At 38.7% G+C, this 20,620-nt stretch overlaps 2 protein-coding genes across 2 annotated transcripts in view; one reads left to right on the top strand and one right to left on the bottom strand.

Moving 5' to 3' along the window:
- Positions 1-10,314: 10,314 nt before the first annotated feature.
- foxc1 (forkhead box C1) lies at positions 10,315-12,508 on the top strand. Its single transcript, XM_005802298.2, has one exon. It carries the CDS (start codon positions 10,658-10,660, stop codon positions 12,068-12,070), a length of 1,413 nt encoding a protein of 470 aa, XP_005802355.1. The 5' UTR covers positions 10,315-10,657; the 3' UTR covers positions 12,071-12,508.
- A 5,225-nt stretch (positions 12,509-17,733) lies between these two features.
- Positions 17,734-20,620, bottom strand: part of gmds (GDP-mannose 4,6-dehydratase) — a 173,969-nt gene continuing 171,082 nt past the window's right edge. Inside the window, exons 10-11 of the mRNA XM_005802297.3 lie at positions 19,120-19,188; positions 17,734-18,122 (exon numbers count right to left, since the gene is read on the bottom strand). Of these exons, the coding sequence (XP_005802354.1) occupies positions 18,060-18,122; positions 19,120-19,188 (132 nt within the window). The 3' untranslated portion in view covers positions 17,734-18,059. The remainder of the gene's footprint in view (positions 18,123-19,119; positions 19,189-20,620) is intronic.

Below are 20,620 nucleotides of genomic sequence, written 5' to 3'. Positions count from 1 at the left end.
TTAAATGTCTTGGAAAATTCGTCGGAATTGATCAAATGAGCTAATCAACATCAATTATGTTCAACCTGGACTGGAAAACATACTTAAATTAATACAATTAAAAATAGATAAAATATTCCTTAGACATCCGGTGGTTTCAGAGTACGATCTAAGTTTTTTCTCCATCAAATAATGCTAAATTTAATTTATTTCATAACCATAGTCTTTATGGCAATTTAAATATTATGCCTTTTGGTTTTGACCACAGGACAGGTTTATGTACATAGGACCATTCATACACAAAATAATTCAAAGCGCTTTACTTGAAACTAAAGGGACACAGGTGAACAAACTTATATTAAAAACAAGAATTCCTCTAAAGTGATAATTCAACAATCAAACATCAACCAAATGGGAAGAAGAAATATAAAACAAGCAAATAGCTATGAGATTATGAAAATGAACTGAAAAACAAATAAAATAAAATAAATGATGACCTTTATGGGATTGTTGCAGGAAGCAGTCGCGTTCAGCTCTGATTTTGGAGACACAACAGACGGTTGAGGTTTTCAATGAGTTTGTCTGAGAGCTGAGAAGCAGAAAAACTAAATACTGGTCCCCAACTATAGATCAGATTTTTATTGTTGTGTTTAACATGTGTTTTATTTGTTTCTTTGGTTTTCAGCAAATCCTGGTTGTCATTTTGTTTTCCTAAAAAGAGTAACATTTTTGGAATGTACCAACTACATTCTTCAGCTCCTTTTCTTTCTTCTTTTTTTTTTTTTGCATATGATGCCTATTTCTTAAATATTAGCATTTTTTTAAACAAGACAATGGTATTTTCTTTAGGACTATAATCTATTAGTATTTTTTAATATTTGCTTCTGTGATCACCAAGGAGTTGTTTCAATGTAAGGTGTAAGGTAAAGTTGAAATATTTCATATTTTAAGGCCTATGGACAGAATTTGTCCTTCTAAAATCTTCCTAATTTTTTCTTTTCTTTATTCCATCTTTCTATTGAGTTCCAGGATTTTCCTGAAAATACTAACATTTCAGCAAATATTCACTGAAATATCTGGAGCGATTGAATCTGAGCACTACCTCTGAAATCCTCTCTTTGACTAATTATTTTTGTGTTTAATGCAAATTTCTTACTTTTTGTAAAGTTTTTTTAAATTTTAATTCAGAAGTAGGATGGTACTGTTTTTCTTCTCCAAACATAAAATAATTTTACCGAAATAATACTGAGATTTCAACTACTGTGATATAAAAGACGTTTTAGCTGCAAACATTTTCAGCTATTTAAATTTTGAAGTATTGCAGTGTTTCTAATTGCCAGTTGGTGCATAAGTAATAGTAATCACCAAGCAAAAACAGACATCTAAAAAAAATGTGTAAAAACAGAGAAAATGAAGCAGTAATAAAAACATATATATATATATATATATATATATATATATATATATATATATATATATATATATATATATATATATATATATATATATATCAACATTAATGTATTTTGAGGTTGAGAATAAATACATTTATATTGCTGAAATGTTTAAGTTTAAAACAGATTTGTTTTAGGTAACTATATAAGTGTAAAAAATATTTCTAAAGTAAGTTCACTTCATAAATATATTTTCCAGAGCAAAACAAGTACTGGAGTGAGTTTTTAAGAAAACTGAATAAATACAAAAATGTACAAAACGTTTGCTCACGTGTAAGCTTTACTTTGCTACGTCTTTGTGTAAAGAAGTACTTTTGCACTTTTTGCTAAGTCGACCCTTTAAGCAAAAAGACTGATGCAATGAGTGAACCTCAGGAGGCCAAACCTCTTTCAAAATTAAAGTTTAGAAAGACTTTTTTTAAATCCAATTTAGGCATCATTGCGTGACTGTCAATGTCACCACCAGGCTGTTTTGCACAACTGACAATCTCCATGCTGACCATCCAGGGCTGTCAACATCCAGACGCCACATAAACAAATGAGCCATCCGAGTCTTTGGTAATGTAAGGACGTGGTATTTCCAGTGGGCAGTAAACAGATGAGACTGACACAGAGCTGCTTCGTCACACAAACAGAAAGCAGACGTGGCTTTTACTCTGGGTTTGCTGCATCACATCTCTAACACAGGTATGCAGATGGTTTACAGGCTGCAGGTCTAAATTCAGCCACTGGCGTCTTTAGCTTCTTGCAACATGTGAGAAAAAAATGATTTTGCGCTTACCTCACTGTTTATCTCTCAAGTTAAACTTCTTCCAACCAGGAAAAACATGTCTATAGCGATGTGTGGTAACACTAAGGATGAGTCAGTATAAGACGTTTGGAAAGAATAAACTATAAAATGTCATGAAAAGCTGCAGGTAAAATTATATTTGGAATGGGATGGGCTGGAATTATCAGGGTAAAAATCTATGCAAAATCCTGATCCTAATGACGTTTCATAGTCATTTAGTGTAAGTTTCAAACACAGACTGGTGCAATTCAGGACTCTTTTATAAAAAAAAATGTTGTGTTGACTTGGTAAAAATCAAATTTCAGCAGATTACATGTCTAAGAGAACGGAAACCTGAATTATAATTATTATATTAAGTCTCTGTGGATTTTATCCAATAACTCTAAAGCACAGAGGTTACACACACTACTTCTGGAAATTATGGACTTCTGTGAAGACGATTCCCTTCAATAAACAAGACTACACTGCCATCTAGTGGCCAAAACCAACATCATATCAAGTTGTAAGAAACTCATACGGCTTAAAGCTTGTTGCATTTAGTGTAGATTGAAACAAATATTAGTTACTGTAAACATCTAAAAGCGAAGGGGAATAATTGAAATCATTATATCTCATCCATTTATTTGTAACTTACTATTTGACATGCTTCACTGACATAAATCAAGCCCTGATGCCTGGTTGGGTTAATGACAACTTCTTCCAGTAAGACAAGACCAAATAAAATTTAAAAAGTTTGCATATGTATAAAAACATATTTATTCACAATATTGCAACTTAAAACCTCGAATTTAGGCACCACCTATGAAAATAAGAGCTACAATTTTGTTTGAAGTAAGCTTTTAAATGTTTTTCCACCTATATACATTATGTGCACGATTCATGGGAAAAAGTAAGTAAATTTATTACAGTAAAACAAACTAACCACACCCCTTAACACTGACCTGACCGTGGTTCCATCTGTTGCAAACCATGGTGGAACTTTTATTTTGCCACCATTTTTTCTGAGACCTTTTTGTCAGAGGTTTGATGGCTTTTTGTCAATGGTCTGACATCGGAGGCCATTTGTTCTAATGTGTGAGGAGGTTTTCCTGAGATCTGAAGATGTGTTAAAATGTACATTATCTTTGATTCTGTTTCAGCATTCTAAAAGTTCATATGTGCCAAGCAGTCATATTGGATTTCCTGAACCTCAATTAAAGTTCAGCTGTTGAATAGTTCATTCAATTTTTAACTGAATAATTCTCCAATAACACAAGACAGATACTGATCATGAAAGCTGCCAGGAGACCACCAGCAAATCCTGTTTTCTCTATTTTTACTTGTACTAGGCATGCCAAACTTGTTTTCAAGAGCTACTTTTCTGCCTGTTTCAGATGTTTTCCTCCTCCAACACATCTGATTCAAATGTTATCACATTGTGCAGATACCTATAAATGCACTATTCATGTGATTTGGTTGCATTAAACCAGGGCAAACTCTAAAATGTGTAGGACAGACGCATTTGAGACCTGATATTGGCCACCAATGGTCTGGACTAAATAGTAAGACTGGTAGACATAATTATTTACTTAAAAAAATACATTGATGTCAATATAAACTTAGAAATAAATGCAATGTGGTCTGATGAAACAAAACTTGAACCTTTAGGGAAAACTCCAAAAGGGATGTTTGGTACAAAAATGGTATTAGCTTTTACTGGTAAAACGTCAAACACAAAGTTAAAAATGGAGGGTGCATTCTGATTCTTTGAGGTTGCTTTTTGTGTCAATGGAACAACACTTGTTGACAAGATGGAAACAAAATGTAAATAGTGCTACATACCATTAAACATTTTTTTAATAGATTTTAAGTATTTTGCAGAAAGCTGAAAATGGCGACAAACTTTATTTTTCATTATCACAGTGATCCCACGCATACCTCAAAAGCAATAACAACAAAAAAGGATTTGATGATAGGATAAACTTTTGGTCTGGCCCAGCTGGAATCCAGAGCTAAATTTGAAAGAAAATATGCATAGTCACCAGCAGAGGGCTCTAGACACGCGGTCACGTCATGATCTGAGGTATTTGGAGAACTAGTTGGCCTGCAGGGGTCTCAAACTCCAGTCCTCGAGGGCCACTGTCCTGCAACTTTTAGATGTGCCTCTGCTGCACCACACCTCAATAGAATAATTAGGTCATTAGCAAGGCTCTGGAGAACTGATCTACACAAGGAGGAGGTAATCAAGCCATTTCATTTCAGGGTTTTGTACCTGTGGCACATCTAAAAACTGCAGGACAGCGGCCCTCGAGGACTGGAGTTTGAGACCCCTGATCTAAAGACTGAATGCCGAAACTGAATCACGAGATGGTTCAGCAAAGTATTAAGGGTGTGTATTGTTATGTAACCAGGTTAACCCTCCTGTTATGTTGCGGGTCAAATTGACCTGTTTTAAAGTTTAAATTTTTTTTTTTAAATAGTTGGAAGTATTTTTTTGCATTAAACTTTTTCTATTTGTCGTAATAGGTGCACTCTACATATAAATTGAAAATGTATTCATTTTACACATTTGCAACCCCCCCCCCCCCCCCCCCCGCGTCTACGTTTTACATAGATACTGTTCGGGTCAATTTGACCCGGCAGTCAAGTTGAAGTGCAAAAACAGATTTAAAAATGTCCAATTCTATATGTTTCCTTGCAGCTATGAACCATATTTCACCCTACACACACACACACACACATGCACACGCACACCACACACATACATGTACACCCAGACACACACACAAGTGCTGACAGTGAGGGTGGTGTCTGAAAGTCAACTCTAGCTCTCTGCTGTCGACTAGACAAGAATCTCAGAATCCACATAACGGAGAAATGAGAAAGACTCAGATTGCTTTGAAAGTTTGTTTGTCATAGAAACCTCACCCCTGCTGACTTCTCTGGAGCCGTCTTCAGGGCATGGGCTCCAAAGGTTGGGAATTAGCACCATGTAGTGGTGAAAGCAAACCACTACATGTTGCTATTCAACCATGTTGAACTTACAATAAGAGATAAGTACTGTACCATACTCCATAGTGTATTATCATCCCTTACTTTAAAATGCTGTACAGTATAATACCACAACATATTGTAGTGCACCCTACAAAAACTTACTGTTATATGTGCCATATCAAACTGTCTACATTGTACTGCATGACAGTCATTTATATAAATTGTAGGTGAGAAAATAAACTCAAATGCAGAGCAGATGGCTGCTTCATACATATTTGTTTTGGAAAAACTTAGAAAAACCAAGGAATTAGCACAAATTAAACTGAAAGACAGTAGAGAGGAAACAAGCAGGCAGCCAGGGTTGCAGGAAAATTGGCACAGAAGAATCTGGCAAGGAAATAAAAAAACTGACAGGCGTTTAACCTACAGGAGCGTTGATGAGTGGCCTGGTTAGACAACAGGTCTGTCTAATCAGACCTGCTGAAGCCAGGGAAGAACCTGAACAGGAAACTCAGGAAAGGGGACAAGGAAACAAAGAACTGAACACAAAGGAAATAAACAGGGTGAAAGAAAACTAATACTAGAATCGAAAATCAAACCAAAACTTAAATGAGTGGTGTTTATTTCAGCTATTTCAGAGATAAGAGTTCACACTTGCTATTTTAAAGTGGGATGTCCAAACTTTTGTCTACAGGTAGCAAAAAACATCTTTGATGATCATCTTGTTGTCACAGCCCAGGTAAATCACTTTCTTTTTCAGAGACAAAAACATTTCATCAGACGTCAACATGTGAACATTTCTGACAACTGTTGATGAAGCTAATCTCAAAATTCCCTGATGAATAGCTTCCATAACATGGAGAAGAAATGTGCATTTAACTCATATCACCATGTTTCAACCGCAAACCTAGCAAAACATGGCTGTCCACCTAAACTGACAGGCCAAGCAAGCAAAGCAATAATCAGACAAGTGGTCTTTAGACTTATGCTAACGTTGGAGGAGCTGCAGTGGCATTTCCTCAATTAGTAATCTACTGGCAGGAAAACTACTACTCATGCACTCCATATATTGTGGTCTCATGGAGAAGAGGGGAGATGAACTGACAATCATCCAAAAACTTAGGCAAAGAACATCTCTGCTAAAATTGAAAATCGTGATGCAGAATAATATATGTCGAAACAAAATTTGAGATTGTATTAAGCCATGATGAGAGAGACAAGTGCAGGTGAAATTCCACGTTTTATTACGTAAAAATCTGTTGACTCATGGAGTTTTCAATCTGCCATTACAAACTGATCAGAAGGAAACAATGAGGAAATATTTTTGTTGAAAACTAAAAATGAATTAGACTTTGGCTTAGTTCAAGAAAGCATTTGCAGAAATGCTACCAAGTCCCTGCCAAATAAGCCTTTTTTTTTTTTTTTAGAAAGTGCATTTAATGTGTGGCACAAAGTCCATCTTTGTAGATGTTACAGCTTTTTAATAATGTTTTTAATTCAATTCAGATTTTGGGGATCTTTATCAATAACTTTAAAATACATTTTTAGCTTTATCCTAAAAGACGAAGATTAAGAGAGGAAAAAATTTAAAACCGAAATAAGAATAAAATCGAGTTAATGCTTTTCGAAGAAATTGCACTAGAGGGCAGCATTTACCTATAACATTTTGGGCACCTTTACATTAGCAGTTATATCAAAACGCTTTACTTTGACAAAAATACTAAAACAAATAGGCCTGGCAGATCTGTTTATGTGACATGAATGCAAATCCGTATTTTTGTATTTTACCAATTATTACAAGTGTTTATTGAGTGTTAAGCAAACTAGGAATTAATTAAATGGTGTTCCAAGACATTAGAAGGCAAACATATCCCTCGAACAGGTCACTAACTAAGTGATCCATCTGGGAACATTTGCGCCTGGTCCTTATTCCAAAGCAACATTTGTCATCCAGCTGTTTGCTCTCAGATATCCAGTTTGGGGTAAAAAGGGAAAAAGTGACATTCTGAGAGGCACTTAGTGGCCTTGAGAACAGCTTTACCTAGTCCGAGCCAGACCACCACACAGAAAAATAATGTGCACATGAATGATTGGCAGCTATTTATTTGAAAACCAATTTCGAAGCGCTTTCTGGGCACGAAGCTCTCAGAAAAGGGGGGGTCTTGGGGGAAATTCTTCTGTCTTTAATTAGGCACTTAATATAAATACGGCGGGTGATGCTGAAGCCCCTGTAAGATGAAGTTCATAAGCAATTTCCTAGGAGCCACACGCTCTAAGAAAGAGCATCAGGGCTCTAATGCAATCAGCAATTCCCTCCTTAAAATTCACATAGCCATGCTTTCGGCAACATAAGTGCAAGTTCTATTATGCGGAGGAACATTAAACCAACGCAAAAAAGCTCAATCTGAAGCAGATGAGAAAGAGTGTGTATCTGTTACGATACCACACCTGATAGAAAGTGCAATTTTTCCCCACTGGGGGCATCTTTAAGTAATTCTATCTTTATGCATTTATTTTATGTTTTCTTAGTATTCTTGTAGTAGTTGAAAATCACTCAGGATGTGTCTGTAACTGATGAAAAGCTATTGCAGTGTCATTGTCATATAAATCGTAATCCCATTTATAAAATGCTTATATATCAAAAGTCACAGGAATACTACTACTACTATTATTATTATTATTATTATTATTATTATTATTATTATTATTATTATTATTATCTAGTAGTAGTAATAATAATAATAATAATAATAATAACAATAATACTACTACTAATAATAATAATAATAATAATAATAATAATAATAATAATAATAATAATAATAATAATAATAATAATAATAATAGATTTTTTTAATTAACCATCGTGTATTTTTATAGTCTTACCACAAGGAGGCAGGAGTGTGCCGTTCTAATGAGTGGTTATGGCTGTCTCAAGTAAAGTGCAGTTTTATAACTTATTTTTAATGTTCCAACAAGCTTATTTACTAAGCAGGTTGATTCGATGTAATTTGCGTTTTTAGCAAAGCAGCGCCACATATTAAGACTATTTTTCTCTGAACCGTCATCTAAGGGAGGGATAATAATATCAGGAACAGATTGTTTTACCAGAGCTGTCACACCGAGTCACGCTGCGTGCGGAGCAGCTGATGAACGCTGCGGTCAGCAGGGGTCCCCGCACAGTCTGGACCCGCTGCGGAGCGCTCACCGTGCGGGGGGACCTCACAGGTGACGGCGTTTGTTTCCACCTCCTCATCCGGCTGCTGCTGCTCCTCATGTGGCCCTGCGGACACATGCAAATCACAGAACAGACACCGACATTACAAAAACAAACAAACCAAAAATACTCAGGTTACTTAAGTTCTCAGAAAGAAAAAAAAAGATATATATATATATATATAACTTTTTTTAACTTTAAATTAAGAACTCATATTTCTCTAAATAAAAAACTTCACAATAAACTAAGACGCATTGAGTTTAGGAAAATAAATAAATAAATCTGCTGTCATGGCAGTTTATAAAAACGTATTATTCACACTTACATTTTTTTAGATTCAGATAATTAAGAGTTAACTTATATTTTCTAAAATGCGACTCAGTCATTCATGTTTTTTTATCATTCAACTTTTTTAGTCAAAATACATTTTTAAGAATTAGAATATTTTTAAAGGATGGGCAATAAAAAAAATACTAATCATCTAAAGTCAACAAAATGATTTAAACCGTCACACTCAGTTAACTAATCGGAATTATAAAACTATTTAAAATGTACGAAATTTTTATTTTGTGGTCCCTAATAATAGTAAATAGATAAATAAATAGAGCTTCATTCTTCCACCTTCAAGCGCACGCGTAACTTTAAATGCACATTGGCCCATGTTTATGAGATAAAAAATAACTATATTTGTTTCTGTTTTCTCTCACTGATTTATAACCATTATAAAAATGCGCGAAAAAAAGAAGAAGAAGCTGACAGGCGTCATGCTGATTCTGAGCCATTAATCTAAAAAGCTACGTAAAGATCTCTGTTTAGGTTTTTGGCCTATCGCATACACACAGTAAGAACAAATTAGTCATTTTAATCATACAAATTTTGCTGTTGAGTAATATTTTATTTTACTATTTATTAGTTGTATGTCTGAATTTTTATAGACCACATTCTTATGATAGACATGACAGATCTCTGCTTTTTATTTGATCTCATCTGCTTTCTCCGGGAGTAAATCTTATAGGTCCGGAGGCAGATCACGAAGAGGATCAGATCCTCTTCATGACCTGATCGCAGCTTTCCAATGAAAAACCTGTCAGTCTGTCTGTACCGGGACATTTGGAGCTCCTCGCCTCTCTCTCGTCACACTGTGAATCTTTTGTCACCCGTCTCGACCAAATGATCTTCGTTTAACCCATAATTAGTTCCCACACACCACCCACCGGCACCGTGGGTGTGGAGGGCGGAGGCATCCTCACTTTTTCACTCTTTCATGTGCGTTTTGTTTATTCAGAGGCTGAACTGCAGCTGAGAGCTTCTCAGCCGGAGGACTCATTGGTCTGAGCTTATTTTGCATTCCTAATCTACAACGCATAAATTCTAATTAGATTTAATTAAAGGAGGTTATTCTACTATCGTTTACAGGGACAAGTATGACGAAAAACTTTCCCCTTTAATTTTTACGCACAGATCTGACATCGGAATGATGGACAGAACAATTTGTTTAGAGGCGTCAAGTCACAACTAGCCTTTGCTTGAACTCCGATTTCTTTTGTTTCTTCCTCCAAAATATATAAATATTAGTAACTTTATAGTTTTCATTCTAAGATAAAGCCAGATTTAGGTCATTAAGTTAAATTTTCAGCACTCTGGGCACACTCTCAAAACATTTTAATAACTTCATTTCTGAGCTGACAGAAGAGAGAAGCAGGGAGAAGAAGGAGGGGGAAGAGGAGGAGGAGGAGGAGGAGGAGGAGGAGGAGGAGGAGGAGGAGGAGGAGGAGGAGGAGGAGGAGGAGGAGGAGGAGGAGGAGGAGGAGGAGGAGGAGGAGGAGGAGGAGGAGGAGGAGGAAGAGAAGGAGGAGGAAGGAGGTGGGGGTAGAAACTTTTATCGCTGTGCTCTTTTCCACAGGTTCATTTCGTCCCCCATTGGATGATGGAGCACACTGGATTCGGGGTGGAGCAGCTGGAGGAGCCAAAAGGGAAGGAAAAATGTAAGGCGTAAAGAAAAAAAAGGAAAAAGTTCCTCGCTGTGTCAGAGTCATGCTCCTCCAGCTTTCTTAGTTTCCCAAATGCTCCGTGCTGCTGCGTGACCGTCCGCTCTGTCCGCGTCACCGTGGCGAGCTGCGGCTTGAAGGACTTACATACAGAAAAAAAGAAAAAAGCAAATAGGAAGGACAGAGAACCGAAAGAGAGCAGCCTAGAGGCTGAAGTTGTGACACGTTCTGCGGGGAAGAGTTTTGGAGAGGCAGGATGCAGGCGCGCTACTCCGTCTCCAGTCCCAACTCTCTGGGAGTCGTTCCCTACATCAGCAGTGACCAGAACTACTACCGACCCGGCAGCGGATACACCGGGATGCCCGCGCCCATGAGCATGTACTCACATGCCGCCCACGAGCAGTACCAGGCCGGCATGGCCCGCGCGTACGGACCGTACACCCCGCAGCACCAGCCGAAGGACATGGTAAAGCCTCCTTACAGCTACATCGCCCTCATCACCATGGCGATCCAGAACTCCCCGGAGAAGAAGATCACCCTAAACGGGATTTATCAGTTCATCATGGAGCGGTTCCCCTTCTATCGGGACAACAAGCAGGGCTGGCAGAACAGCATCCGGCACAACCTGTCCCTCAACGAGTGCTTTGTCAAAGTGCCCCGGGACGACAAGAAGCCCGGGAAGGGCAGCTACTGGACCCTGGACCCGGACTCCTACAATATGTTTGAGAACGGGAGCTTCCTGCGGCGCCGCAGGAGGTTCAAAAAGAAGGACGTGCAGAGGGAGAAGGATGAGCGGGACAGGCAGGGGAAGGATCCATCTGCGCGGCCCGCAGGTCGGGAGCAGGACCCGGCGATGCAGGGCGCTCAGCCGGTGCGCATCCAGGACATTAAGACTGAGAACGGAACGTCGTCGCCTCCGCAGGCCGCGTCACCCACCCTGGGCGCGGTGCCTAAAATTGAAAGCCCGGACAGCAGCAGCAGCAGCAGCATGTCAACTGGCAGCCCGCACAGCGTCCCCTCCACCCGGTCTCTGAGCATGGAGGCAGCCGAGCACCACCACCACAGCCACGGCCAGGCCCCGGCGCAGGGCTTCAGCGTGGACAACATCATCACCTCATTGCGGGGCTCCCCGCAGGCCGAGCTCTCTCCGCCTCTCATCGCCTCTTCTCGGACAGGTATCACCCCGTCACTGTCGCTCAACTACTCCCCCAACCAGACTCCCGCATACAGCTCCGCCACCTGCAACCAGAGCGCCATCTCCTCCAGCTCCAACGCCACCTATCACTGCAACATGCAGGCGATGAGCCTGTACGCCGGGGACCGCTCGTCCGGGGGGCCCCTGGCAACTTCCACCACGGTGGAGGAGGCTCTGCCCGACTATTGCATCACTACGACCACCGCGTCCCCTCTCGGCCAGGCGGGCCAGGAGGGCCACCACGGGCACCAGGGCCGGCTCGCGTCCTGGTACGGAGACCTGAGCCACCTGAGTCCGGCCTACCCGGCGCAGCAGCAGAACTTCCATGCTGTGCGGGAGATGTTCGAGTCCCAGCGGATCGGGCTGAACGGCTCCCCGGTGAGCGGGAATAACAGCTGTCAGATGGCCTTCCCGTCCGGCCAGTCACTCTACCGCACCTCAGGAGCGTTTGTTTATGACTGCAGCAAGTTCTGAAAGCCAAAACGTCCCCTTTAAGTTAATAACTCGAGTATATATTTGCTCTATATTTTTTTTGGCTGTACTTTTACTCTGCGAGTGGACACGAGAGATTCTGAGATTTTCCTTTCTTTTGTCGTGAGCTGTGTAACACCACCGCACGTAAGTTTCCTTCCCTCTCACTTTGAGAATTGCTCCTACCACCTTTATGAATAGACTGTAAATTATAGCCTAATATAGTAATTTATTTTGGAGGAAAAGCAGGTGGTTTTATGGTGAGGACCAAACTCTTTTCCAGTTTTCTTGCTGCCTTTAAATCTGTCCCTGTTGTTGTATAGAAATTTACGGGGAAAGACTCTGTAGCCTGTACTGGCCTATTTTATTCATTCTGTAATTTGTTTAAAAAAATTCTGAAGGCATTGCAAGTTGTTTTGTTTAATAAAGTGACAGATATTTGAATTTAATTGGAGTGATTTATTAGCAGTATGCTGTAGAAAAGGCCGTAAAACACATTCGAAGTAAAACAAAAGTAAAATAAAATAAACAAAACAGAAAAACGTGTTTACAAATCGCTAAATGCAAAGATAATTATTTTCGATGAACTTAAAATGTAAATAGTTCTTTTTACAGCATGGGCAGCGAGCGTGTTAATATTGGGGATGTTTTGTACAAATACATGTTATGTGAATACTAATTAGTGAGTTTTCTTTAAACTTTGAAGAGTGTGGGACAAAGATCCTAACGCCTTACGTAGCTGTTTTTACACTAAAAGAGAATTTTCTCCAAAAACTTTCTCTCAGCTACAATTACCTCCTGTTCACCCCAACATGAGGTGAACTCTGCAGCCGCCCCCCCTCCCCCCGCCCGCCATTGGTCTCACCTGTAGGCCGTGTATTTTCAGTGTATGAGCGTAAACACCGGAGGTAAACAAACTCACGTGTGGCATCAGTGCGGTCTGATCTCAGTCAGAGGCCTTGTCAGCAAAACAAATCAGTCGAGTCACAAAGCGCACATCAGGCTTCTGTCTGGCTTCTGTTTCATAACGATGGGAGCGTTTGGATGCAGAAGAATAAAAAAAACAACAAAAAAAACAAGGCCGCAGCTGCATTTGTTTTGGACGTCTTCGGGTGGAGAGATTTTTCTCTCTTTTTTTTTTTTTTGCTGCAGATCTAGACCCTAAATGTCCCTGCTGACGCATGATGAGTGCGCTCTGATGGATGAGATATGTGGCCGTAGGGACGAGCTACAGGCCAGTCTGCTCTGCATTCAGACAGCGGCAGGCAGCGGTGGCTGATTGGAATATGGCAGCTGTCAGATGTTTATTTTCTTTTCTTTTTTTTTTTTTTACTACTTCCTTAATTACCCCCCACCGGCACCCCCAGTTGAAAAAACATAGAGCTTCAAAGAAAGAGACAGAGATAGCAATAGTAATACTAATACTACTAATAATACATGTATTTCGAGCATCTTTAAAACCAGAAAAAAAATCCCATTGGGAGTATCTATTTCTATTTCAGTATCCAGACAGAACATTATTATAACTAATCATTTTAAAATTACTTACAAGGGGACACATTATAAACCGGCATAAGACAACAACAACAGCATTAATTAATATTAATGCAATTGGTGACGTTATCCAAAAATACGTTCGTTAAAAATAGTCATATGTTGCAAACAATTGCTAAATAATATTAACAAAAATAATAACAGTGGAAATAATAATTTAACAAAAATCTAACGACATCACCTTAGGCCAATTATACAACTGCTGTTAATAATAATAATGAGACAAATCATCATCAGAGAAATTACATCACAATAATCTTAGATGCTACTGACGTGGACTCATAATGGAATTTATTAAAACATACATTATATTCTGGCCAATAACAGTAATAATGGTAATTTCCAGATTAAATCGTTTATTTGTTTAATGTATTTGCAGTTACTCTGCAGCCTGCAGGCACAGACAGGGGTGACTAGGATTTCAACAAGAGTGTGTGTTATGTGCTAGAAGGTAATTGTGTGTGTGTTTCCTCGGCTGAATAAGCTGCAGTGAAAGCTGACAGTCGGTTTGAGGCCTGTGTGGTTGTGACTCTGCTGTAAAACAATAAATGAGAGCAATTTCCAGCGCACAATCTCTCCCCTAAGGCCACAGTAGGATGAGTCAGGATCAACGGAGCTGTAACGCAAACAGCGCGTTGTTTGGCTTCACCGTGGCACTTTCCACAAAGAGAGGGGGTGGTAAAGGGCTCAAATGTAACATGCATTTCTTTTTCTTCTAACTCCGCAATATAACGCGTATTGTGTGCATAAAGGTGCTCCAATGATGCCGAAAAGCGCTTTTTTCCCCCCGTTCCCAAACAAACGTCCTTGTGATTGATGCGGCTCTCCTGCGCAGGAAGGGAAACCCAGGCAATCCGGGCGAATCGTTTTTCATCCTGAGGACAAGACAGGGGGGTGATGGAGGTCAGTGGAGAGGATGTCAACAATGCACTTTAGGAAAGGACGGTGAGAAGCCTGTCACTGCCTTATCTTAAAGCACCTTCTCTGGACTCGTGTTGTTGTCGGTGCGGCTGTGCAGGCCTGCAGCGCAGAAAACCCCTGAAGACTTCCAGAGCAGGGAATCTTTCTGCTTCCAAGCCGCTTTCCTAACGCGCGTTGTTACATCCAGAAGGATTTATAAAGACATTAACGAGCCGTGTTGGGTTGGAGGTGTTACTTAAAAAAAAGAAAAAAAGAAAGAAAGAAAAAAACCCCACAAATCTTGGACCACTTACTGCAAGGCTTCAGGCGTGCATAGGTGTGTTTCAATGGCTTCAATCGCGTGTCGTCGAATTCTGAGTTTAAGGATCAGCGCGCAAAACCACAATTACACAAAGGTTCTCTGCAGAGAAACCAAATAAGACATTTATTTAAGTTCTTGCAGATTTTAGGTGGGATCTATCAGGAAGTAAAGCTGTAGAAATAAAAGTTACTTTTCCGGGAAATGTTTCTGTTTGATTGGGTTGACTATAATTTTTACTTTACCACCCACAGCACAACTTAATGTAGCGGAAATTTTAAAGGCAACACAACCTTTATATATATATATATATATATATATATATATATATATATATATATATATATATATATATATTTTTTTTTTTACTGCAATAAGAGGCCAAACATTAATAGTTACTTTTCCGGGAAATGTTTCTGTTTGATTGGGTTGACTATAATTTTTACTTTACCACCCACAGCACAACTTAATGTAGCGGAAATTTTAAAGGCAACACAACCTTTATATATATATATATATATATATATATATATATATATATATATATATATATATATATATATATATATATATATATATATATATATATATATTTACTGCAATAAGAGGCCAAACATTAATAGTTATGAACCTAATTATTGATGCAATTTCTGCGTGTTTAATGTCCAAATTTAGATAACAAAAAATAAAATATGGAAATATTTGTAAAACCATTAAATTAAACCCAAAATCCTGCTAACGTCTCACTTTAAAAACATATCGACCGCATGTAATGACACATGCGGTCGATTTAAACGCGTAATTGCGTGGCTGCTTGAAGACTCAGGTGTGTTCTGAAACCAGCCGCCTGAGTCTCTGGGAACAGAGGCAAATATGCAGCAGAAGCAGCAGCACATCGGCCCTTTCTGCATTTAATTCTGCAGGATTGTCACACAAACAAACTTTTTTCTGTTGGATTTCTTGACACTGTGAAGGAGTCCCACTGAGAGCAAACTTCGACCTGCTTCATATATCGGACCAGTTTAATACCTCAGAGGAATGGGCCCTAAAAGGTCCAATGTGTGTCGGATTAAACTCTGGTGTTTTGTTTTACGTCTCATTTTTAGCCGAGCGTCGCGTTCGGCCGTTTAGAGGCGATTTAAAATGGATTTAATTCAGCTTTACCTGAATTTGGGGTAAATTTATTTGAGCTTGGTGCATTAATTAAACACTTCAATTATCACGCGGGTATAATAGTACATTTCACACTGTGTACAAAAATAAAATAAAATATCATCTCTACAGAGTATTGCAAGTGAAAATAAAATTACAGCCTATTGCAGATAATCGCCGCACAGCTTATCTATCAGTAGAGCGCTAGAAGTAAACAAAAGCTCAGTCTGCGCATGTGTACCTGAAAGCTGATGTTTGGGAGGGGATGGAAGGAAGGGGGAAAATCTATTTACACGCAGTTTTACCGCTTAGACTTTTCTTTAAAGGCTTATATCTTTGAAAACTCCGAAGAAATTAAATGCCTTTAATCTTCCAAAACTTTTATTTAGCTGTCTGGACGCTTTCATTTGTTCCTCCTCCAGCTCCAAAGCTCAGTCAGCTGCCGTTTCTTTGTGCGCCAACAGTAGACCTGATCACAGGACTTGGCTTTAATTGTTGTTGAGGGATACATGGTGCACCTGTGTGAGGCCACTAGCGGTGTGTGCGTGCGTGCGTGTGTGTGTTGAGGTTACAGGGGCCCAAAACAACGCCAGGGCCACATCTGTTTCCTATTCGGGCTCCGCACAGACGCAGCGACGTTCTGGACGATCACAGGGAGAACTTGAGACGTGTTGGAGGTGTTGTCCCGCAAACAGACAGAGGGGGTTTGTGAGGTGGTCCCCTTTCTGCTCAGAGCCGCTCTCTGACGCCTGCAGGGCTCGACTGAATGCCAAACCTTCCTCCAGCTGAACTGCAGGCAGCAGTGTGGAGAAAAGAAACAGCGTCTAATCCAATAAAGGGGCAGATTTTCTAAATTATTCGCTTCGCATTTCGCTTCGAAACAATTTAGTATTTTTAAAGGCACTTACTTTCAATTAATTGTTTTACTAAATAATCTCACCTGCAGGAAAATTTATTCAGGGATTAAAAGAAAAAAGAAAAATCAACGTAAAGTAGCATAAAAACATAGTGAAAAGCAGCGCATTTTGAAGTTTGAAAATTAAATATTTTCTACATTTTGTGCCTTGAGTCACTTTTATAAAATAAATTCACATAGATAAATAAAAAACCGCAAATAGCTTCCCTGTTATTGGTCAGTAGAAAGGTTCTTCTAGTCCTTAATGTTACAAAAAGAGGCAAGAAATATCACATTTATTAGCGATAACTCCAACTCACATGACAATATATATTTTAAGAGGTCAGACGTACGTTTGTGGAATCTACCTGCAACTTCGTCAATTCAGAATTCGTGCAAATATGCCACAATCCCATCTGATAGAATCAGGACCAGGGACTTCATAGGTGAGGACAGAGAACCGCCTGAGAGCGGAACTCTGGCAAACCGAGAAATTCGCGCTTTCTTCCAAATAAGAGCGCCGGCAAAAAAGAAAACCTGGAAGATCAGAGGAAGCAGAGATGACATAAAGGAAGTGTTTGCAGAACCGGAAGACGAGAAATAAATAATTACAGTTTCATTTCTTATATTTCCACTCAGTAAACAAAAATGACAGAAAAAGACAAATGCACATAATTTTCTATATATTTTATTACCCCCCCTCATAGCCCTTCGTCATCATTAAGTAAAAAAACCCCCAAACAAAGAAACAAACAAAAAAACATGTTGAAAGAATGGCACCCACTGAAGCAAAAATCTCATTAACATATGAGTCAAAAATAATATCTAACTTGATTCGTTCTTATATTTTTTTGGTCATCTGTTTAAAAAGCGCCCAAATCAAACCTTTAAATTAACCACACTACAAAGGGAAAAGACACATAAAATCTTACAATTTGCCTCTCACATAAAACCCTACATGATCAGTGTTTGAATTTAAATAAACAAAACAACCTAATATATCAATCTGACACAGTACCAATAAGACAGAAAGGCAACAACCGGCTCTTGATGAGAAAACAAAAGAACAACAGTAACTTCATTTAGAGAAGAAGAAATAAAAACTGGCTCTGCGGCTGTTTGATTCAGCGTAAAACCAAGGAGTGCTAAAACATCTCCATCCTGTCCTGCTTTCAGGCATTTGGATTTTCCCTCATGAGTTTGATGTCAGATTCCAGCATCTCCTTCACCAGCTCCTGCAGAGACACCAGATTTTCACAGGAAATAGTTAAGGAGTCAAATGGAAACAAATCTCTTAAGAAATATTTGTATTTGTTTGACTGGAGCGGGTTTGATTCCAGGGCCTGAAATGAACGAGGATCCCAACTCTCTGTGACAAGCAGTGAGGAGGATCGTTTAGTTTAACAACATGTAGCAGCAGGTATGCTTAAAAAGAGCAGGAGCTGAGAAACGCTCACCGAGTCCTCTGAACTTTTTATAAAAGTTGACAAGACAGAAGAGAAAAAAAAAAACAACAAAAAAACTGTTATTAGTGTTATTTTAGCTGAAGCCAATTTATTCTTACGTAATTTTTTTTTTTTTTGCTTGAGCAGAACTTGTGATCAGCTGAAAACAATTATTTGTTTTTACTGTGTTCTTTGAACAAAATTGCCTCTTCAAATTAGCAAAACCAAACTTACGTTAGAGTGAGATGAAATTTTCAAGTTTTTATGAAAAGAAATGAAAACATATAATTAAATATTGTACTTTTTGATATAAAACGGAATTTAGCTGAGAGAATGAAATAGATGAAAACTATTTTACTGTATTTATAGTTTCTTATACAATTTTGCACATTTTGGACGCCAGATGAATAAAAAAATTCAGTATTTTTTTTTCTGAGATATTAGTACCATTTTATTAGATTAGCTACAACTATAAAGCATTTATGCTGTTGGGTTTAAAATACAATTTTTTTTTAGTCATTTTTAGGCCTCTTATTGCCTGTTTAAGTATACCAAATGCACTCCATAATCTGTGGATTCAGTATAAATATATTTTAAATGTTTATTGAATTCTCAATAACTCAAACAAAATCTAACTGCCAGCTAAAATCTGTTCTGAATTTGGTAGTGAAGTATTTTTTTTACTTTCTATCCACAAACATTACATTTATTAAGCCTTTTTTGGATATCTATAAATGTGTTTTTCATTAAGTGTTGCATTTGTGTGAAGCAAATGATTATGACTCACCTCAAAAGTAACCTGCGGTTTCCAGCCCAGCTTCTGATATGCCTTGGTGCTGTCGCCTTGCAGGAAGTCCTGAGAGAAAGGAAGGAGTGTAAGGGAAGAGGAGAAAGGAAGGGAAAGAGAAAGAGGGAGAAAGAAAAACAAATCATGTGTCATGTCTGATCTGATGGCTGGGAGCAAGCAGGGGAATCCTGCTGACATGAAGACGATCTGAATTCAGCTTCAAAACTTCCAACGGGACAAATAAGTTGGAGGGTAATGATTTGTTTCGCCATTTTTTTTTTAATGTTTTCCTTCCATATTCATACACACGTTAACACAGACACACACTATCTCCTCTCGTGGGGGGAAAAGCAGGTCACAGAGTCTCGCTGGCCATCAATCCCCCCTCCCGGCTCCCCACCTCGGATCTGTCCAGACGGCCCTCGTCGGTGCCAAAGCATGATGAATTGTGGGACTCTGGTGGTGTAACCCCCAGCCCAGGACCCCCCACTCACCCCCCCCTTGAACCCCTAACTCATTTCCCCCCCTGTTGTGTTTTGCTCTGGGTTCAACATCCAGTTAGACCTTCCTTCAGACCACCAAAGAGTCAGAAAAAGAGCACAGAGGGGAAAAAAAACAAAAACGTTCTCCTGTACGTTGTTTTTAAAGCTCCCCACTTTTCGCTGACTCCCTCTTCAAACTCTCCCTTTTTTCATCCATCACTCCTCACTCATTTATATGAGTGTCAGAAACATTGATGGCTTACAGTTGCTTGACAAGAACAAGGCTCTTTATTTCTATTACTTTATGTTATCTAATTCTCAAGCAAAGTCAGAAACGCTAAAACTTTTTGGCTATCTAATTAGCTATATTATAACACTTATATATATATATATAAAGTCAACTTTGACTCTAATGTCAATGTCAAATGTGCTGATATAGCACTTTTAAAAACAGGTTGAAACTGCACCAAGGTTCTGTACAAAGACACATAAAAACGTCTTTGCTGTGGAATAAAATGATGAAAGTAAAATAACATCGCAACAAAAAAGGTTACAGAATTAGACCTCAACTGAATGCCAACAAATAAAAATAAGTTTAAATTATTTAAAATGACTCAGATTTTGGGCAGATTTAGTCTGAAAAGGAAACTAATTCTAGAGAACAGGAGCAACAACAGAGAAAACCCGATCTTCTTTGCTCTTAAGTCGAGTTCGAGGGACATTTAACAGCAACTGATTATTTGATCTCAAAGTTGTGGACACAGAGCATGGTTTCAAAAGATCATGACGATAAGAAGGGGCTAACCCAATTAAAACTTTAAAATCTGTCGGGAACAATAACGGAATGTCAGATGTTCATGTTCATGTTTTTCGTTCTTTTGTTTCTTTATGTATTATTTCAGTCTCTTTGATCTTAAAACACATTATTTGCAATTAATAAAAATACATATAGAAATACATAATTATAAATTCCACAAAGAAGACCTTTGCAGGAAGAGTTGGGATTCATAAAACAAGAT

This window comes from Xiphophorus maculatus, chromosome 9 (assembly GCF_002775205.1).
Source record: "Xiphophorus maculatus strain JP 163 A chromosome 9, X_maculatus-5.0-male, whole genome shotgun sequence".
Taxonomy (NCBI): Eukaryota; Metazoa; Chordata; class Actinopteri; order Cyprinodontiformes; family Poeciliidae; genus Xiphophorus; species Xiphophorus maculatus.
The sequence above is the reverse complement of the archived record's forward strand: the minus strand, read 5'-3'. Positions and strand labels throughout refer to the sequence as shown.

Excerpts from the sequence above, each read along its gene's own strand:
- foxc1 (XM_005802298.2), top strand. The coding sequence starts at position 10,658 with ATGCAGGCGCGCTACTCCGTCTCCAGTCCCAACTCTCTGGGAGTCGTT.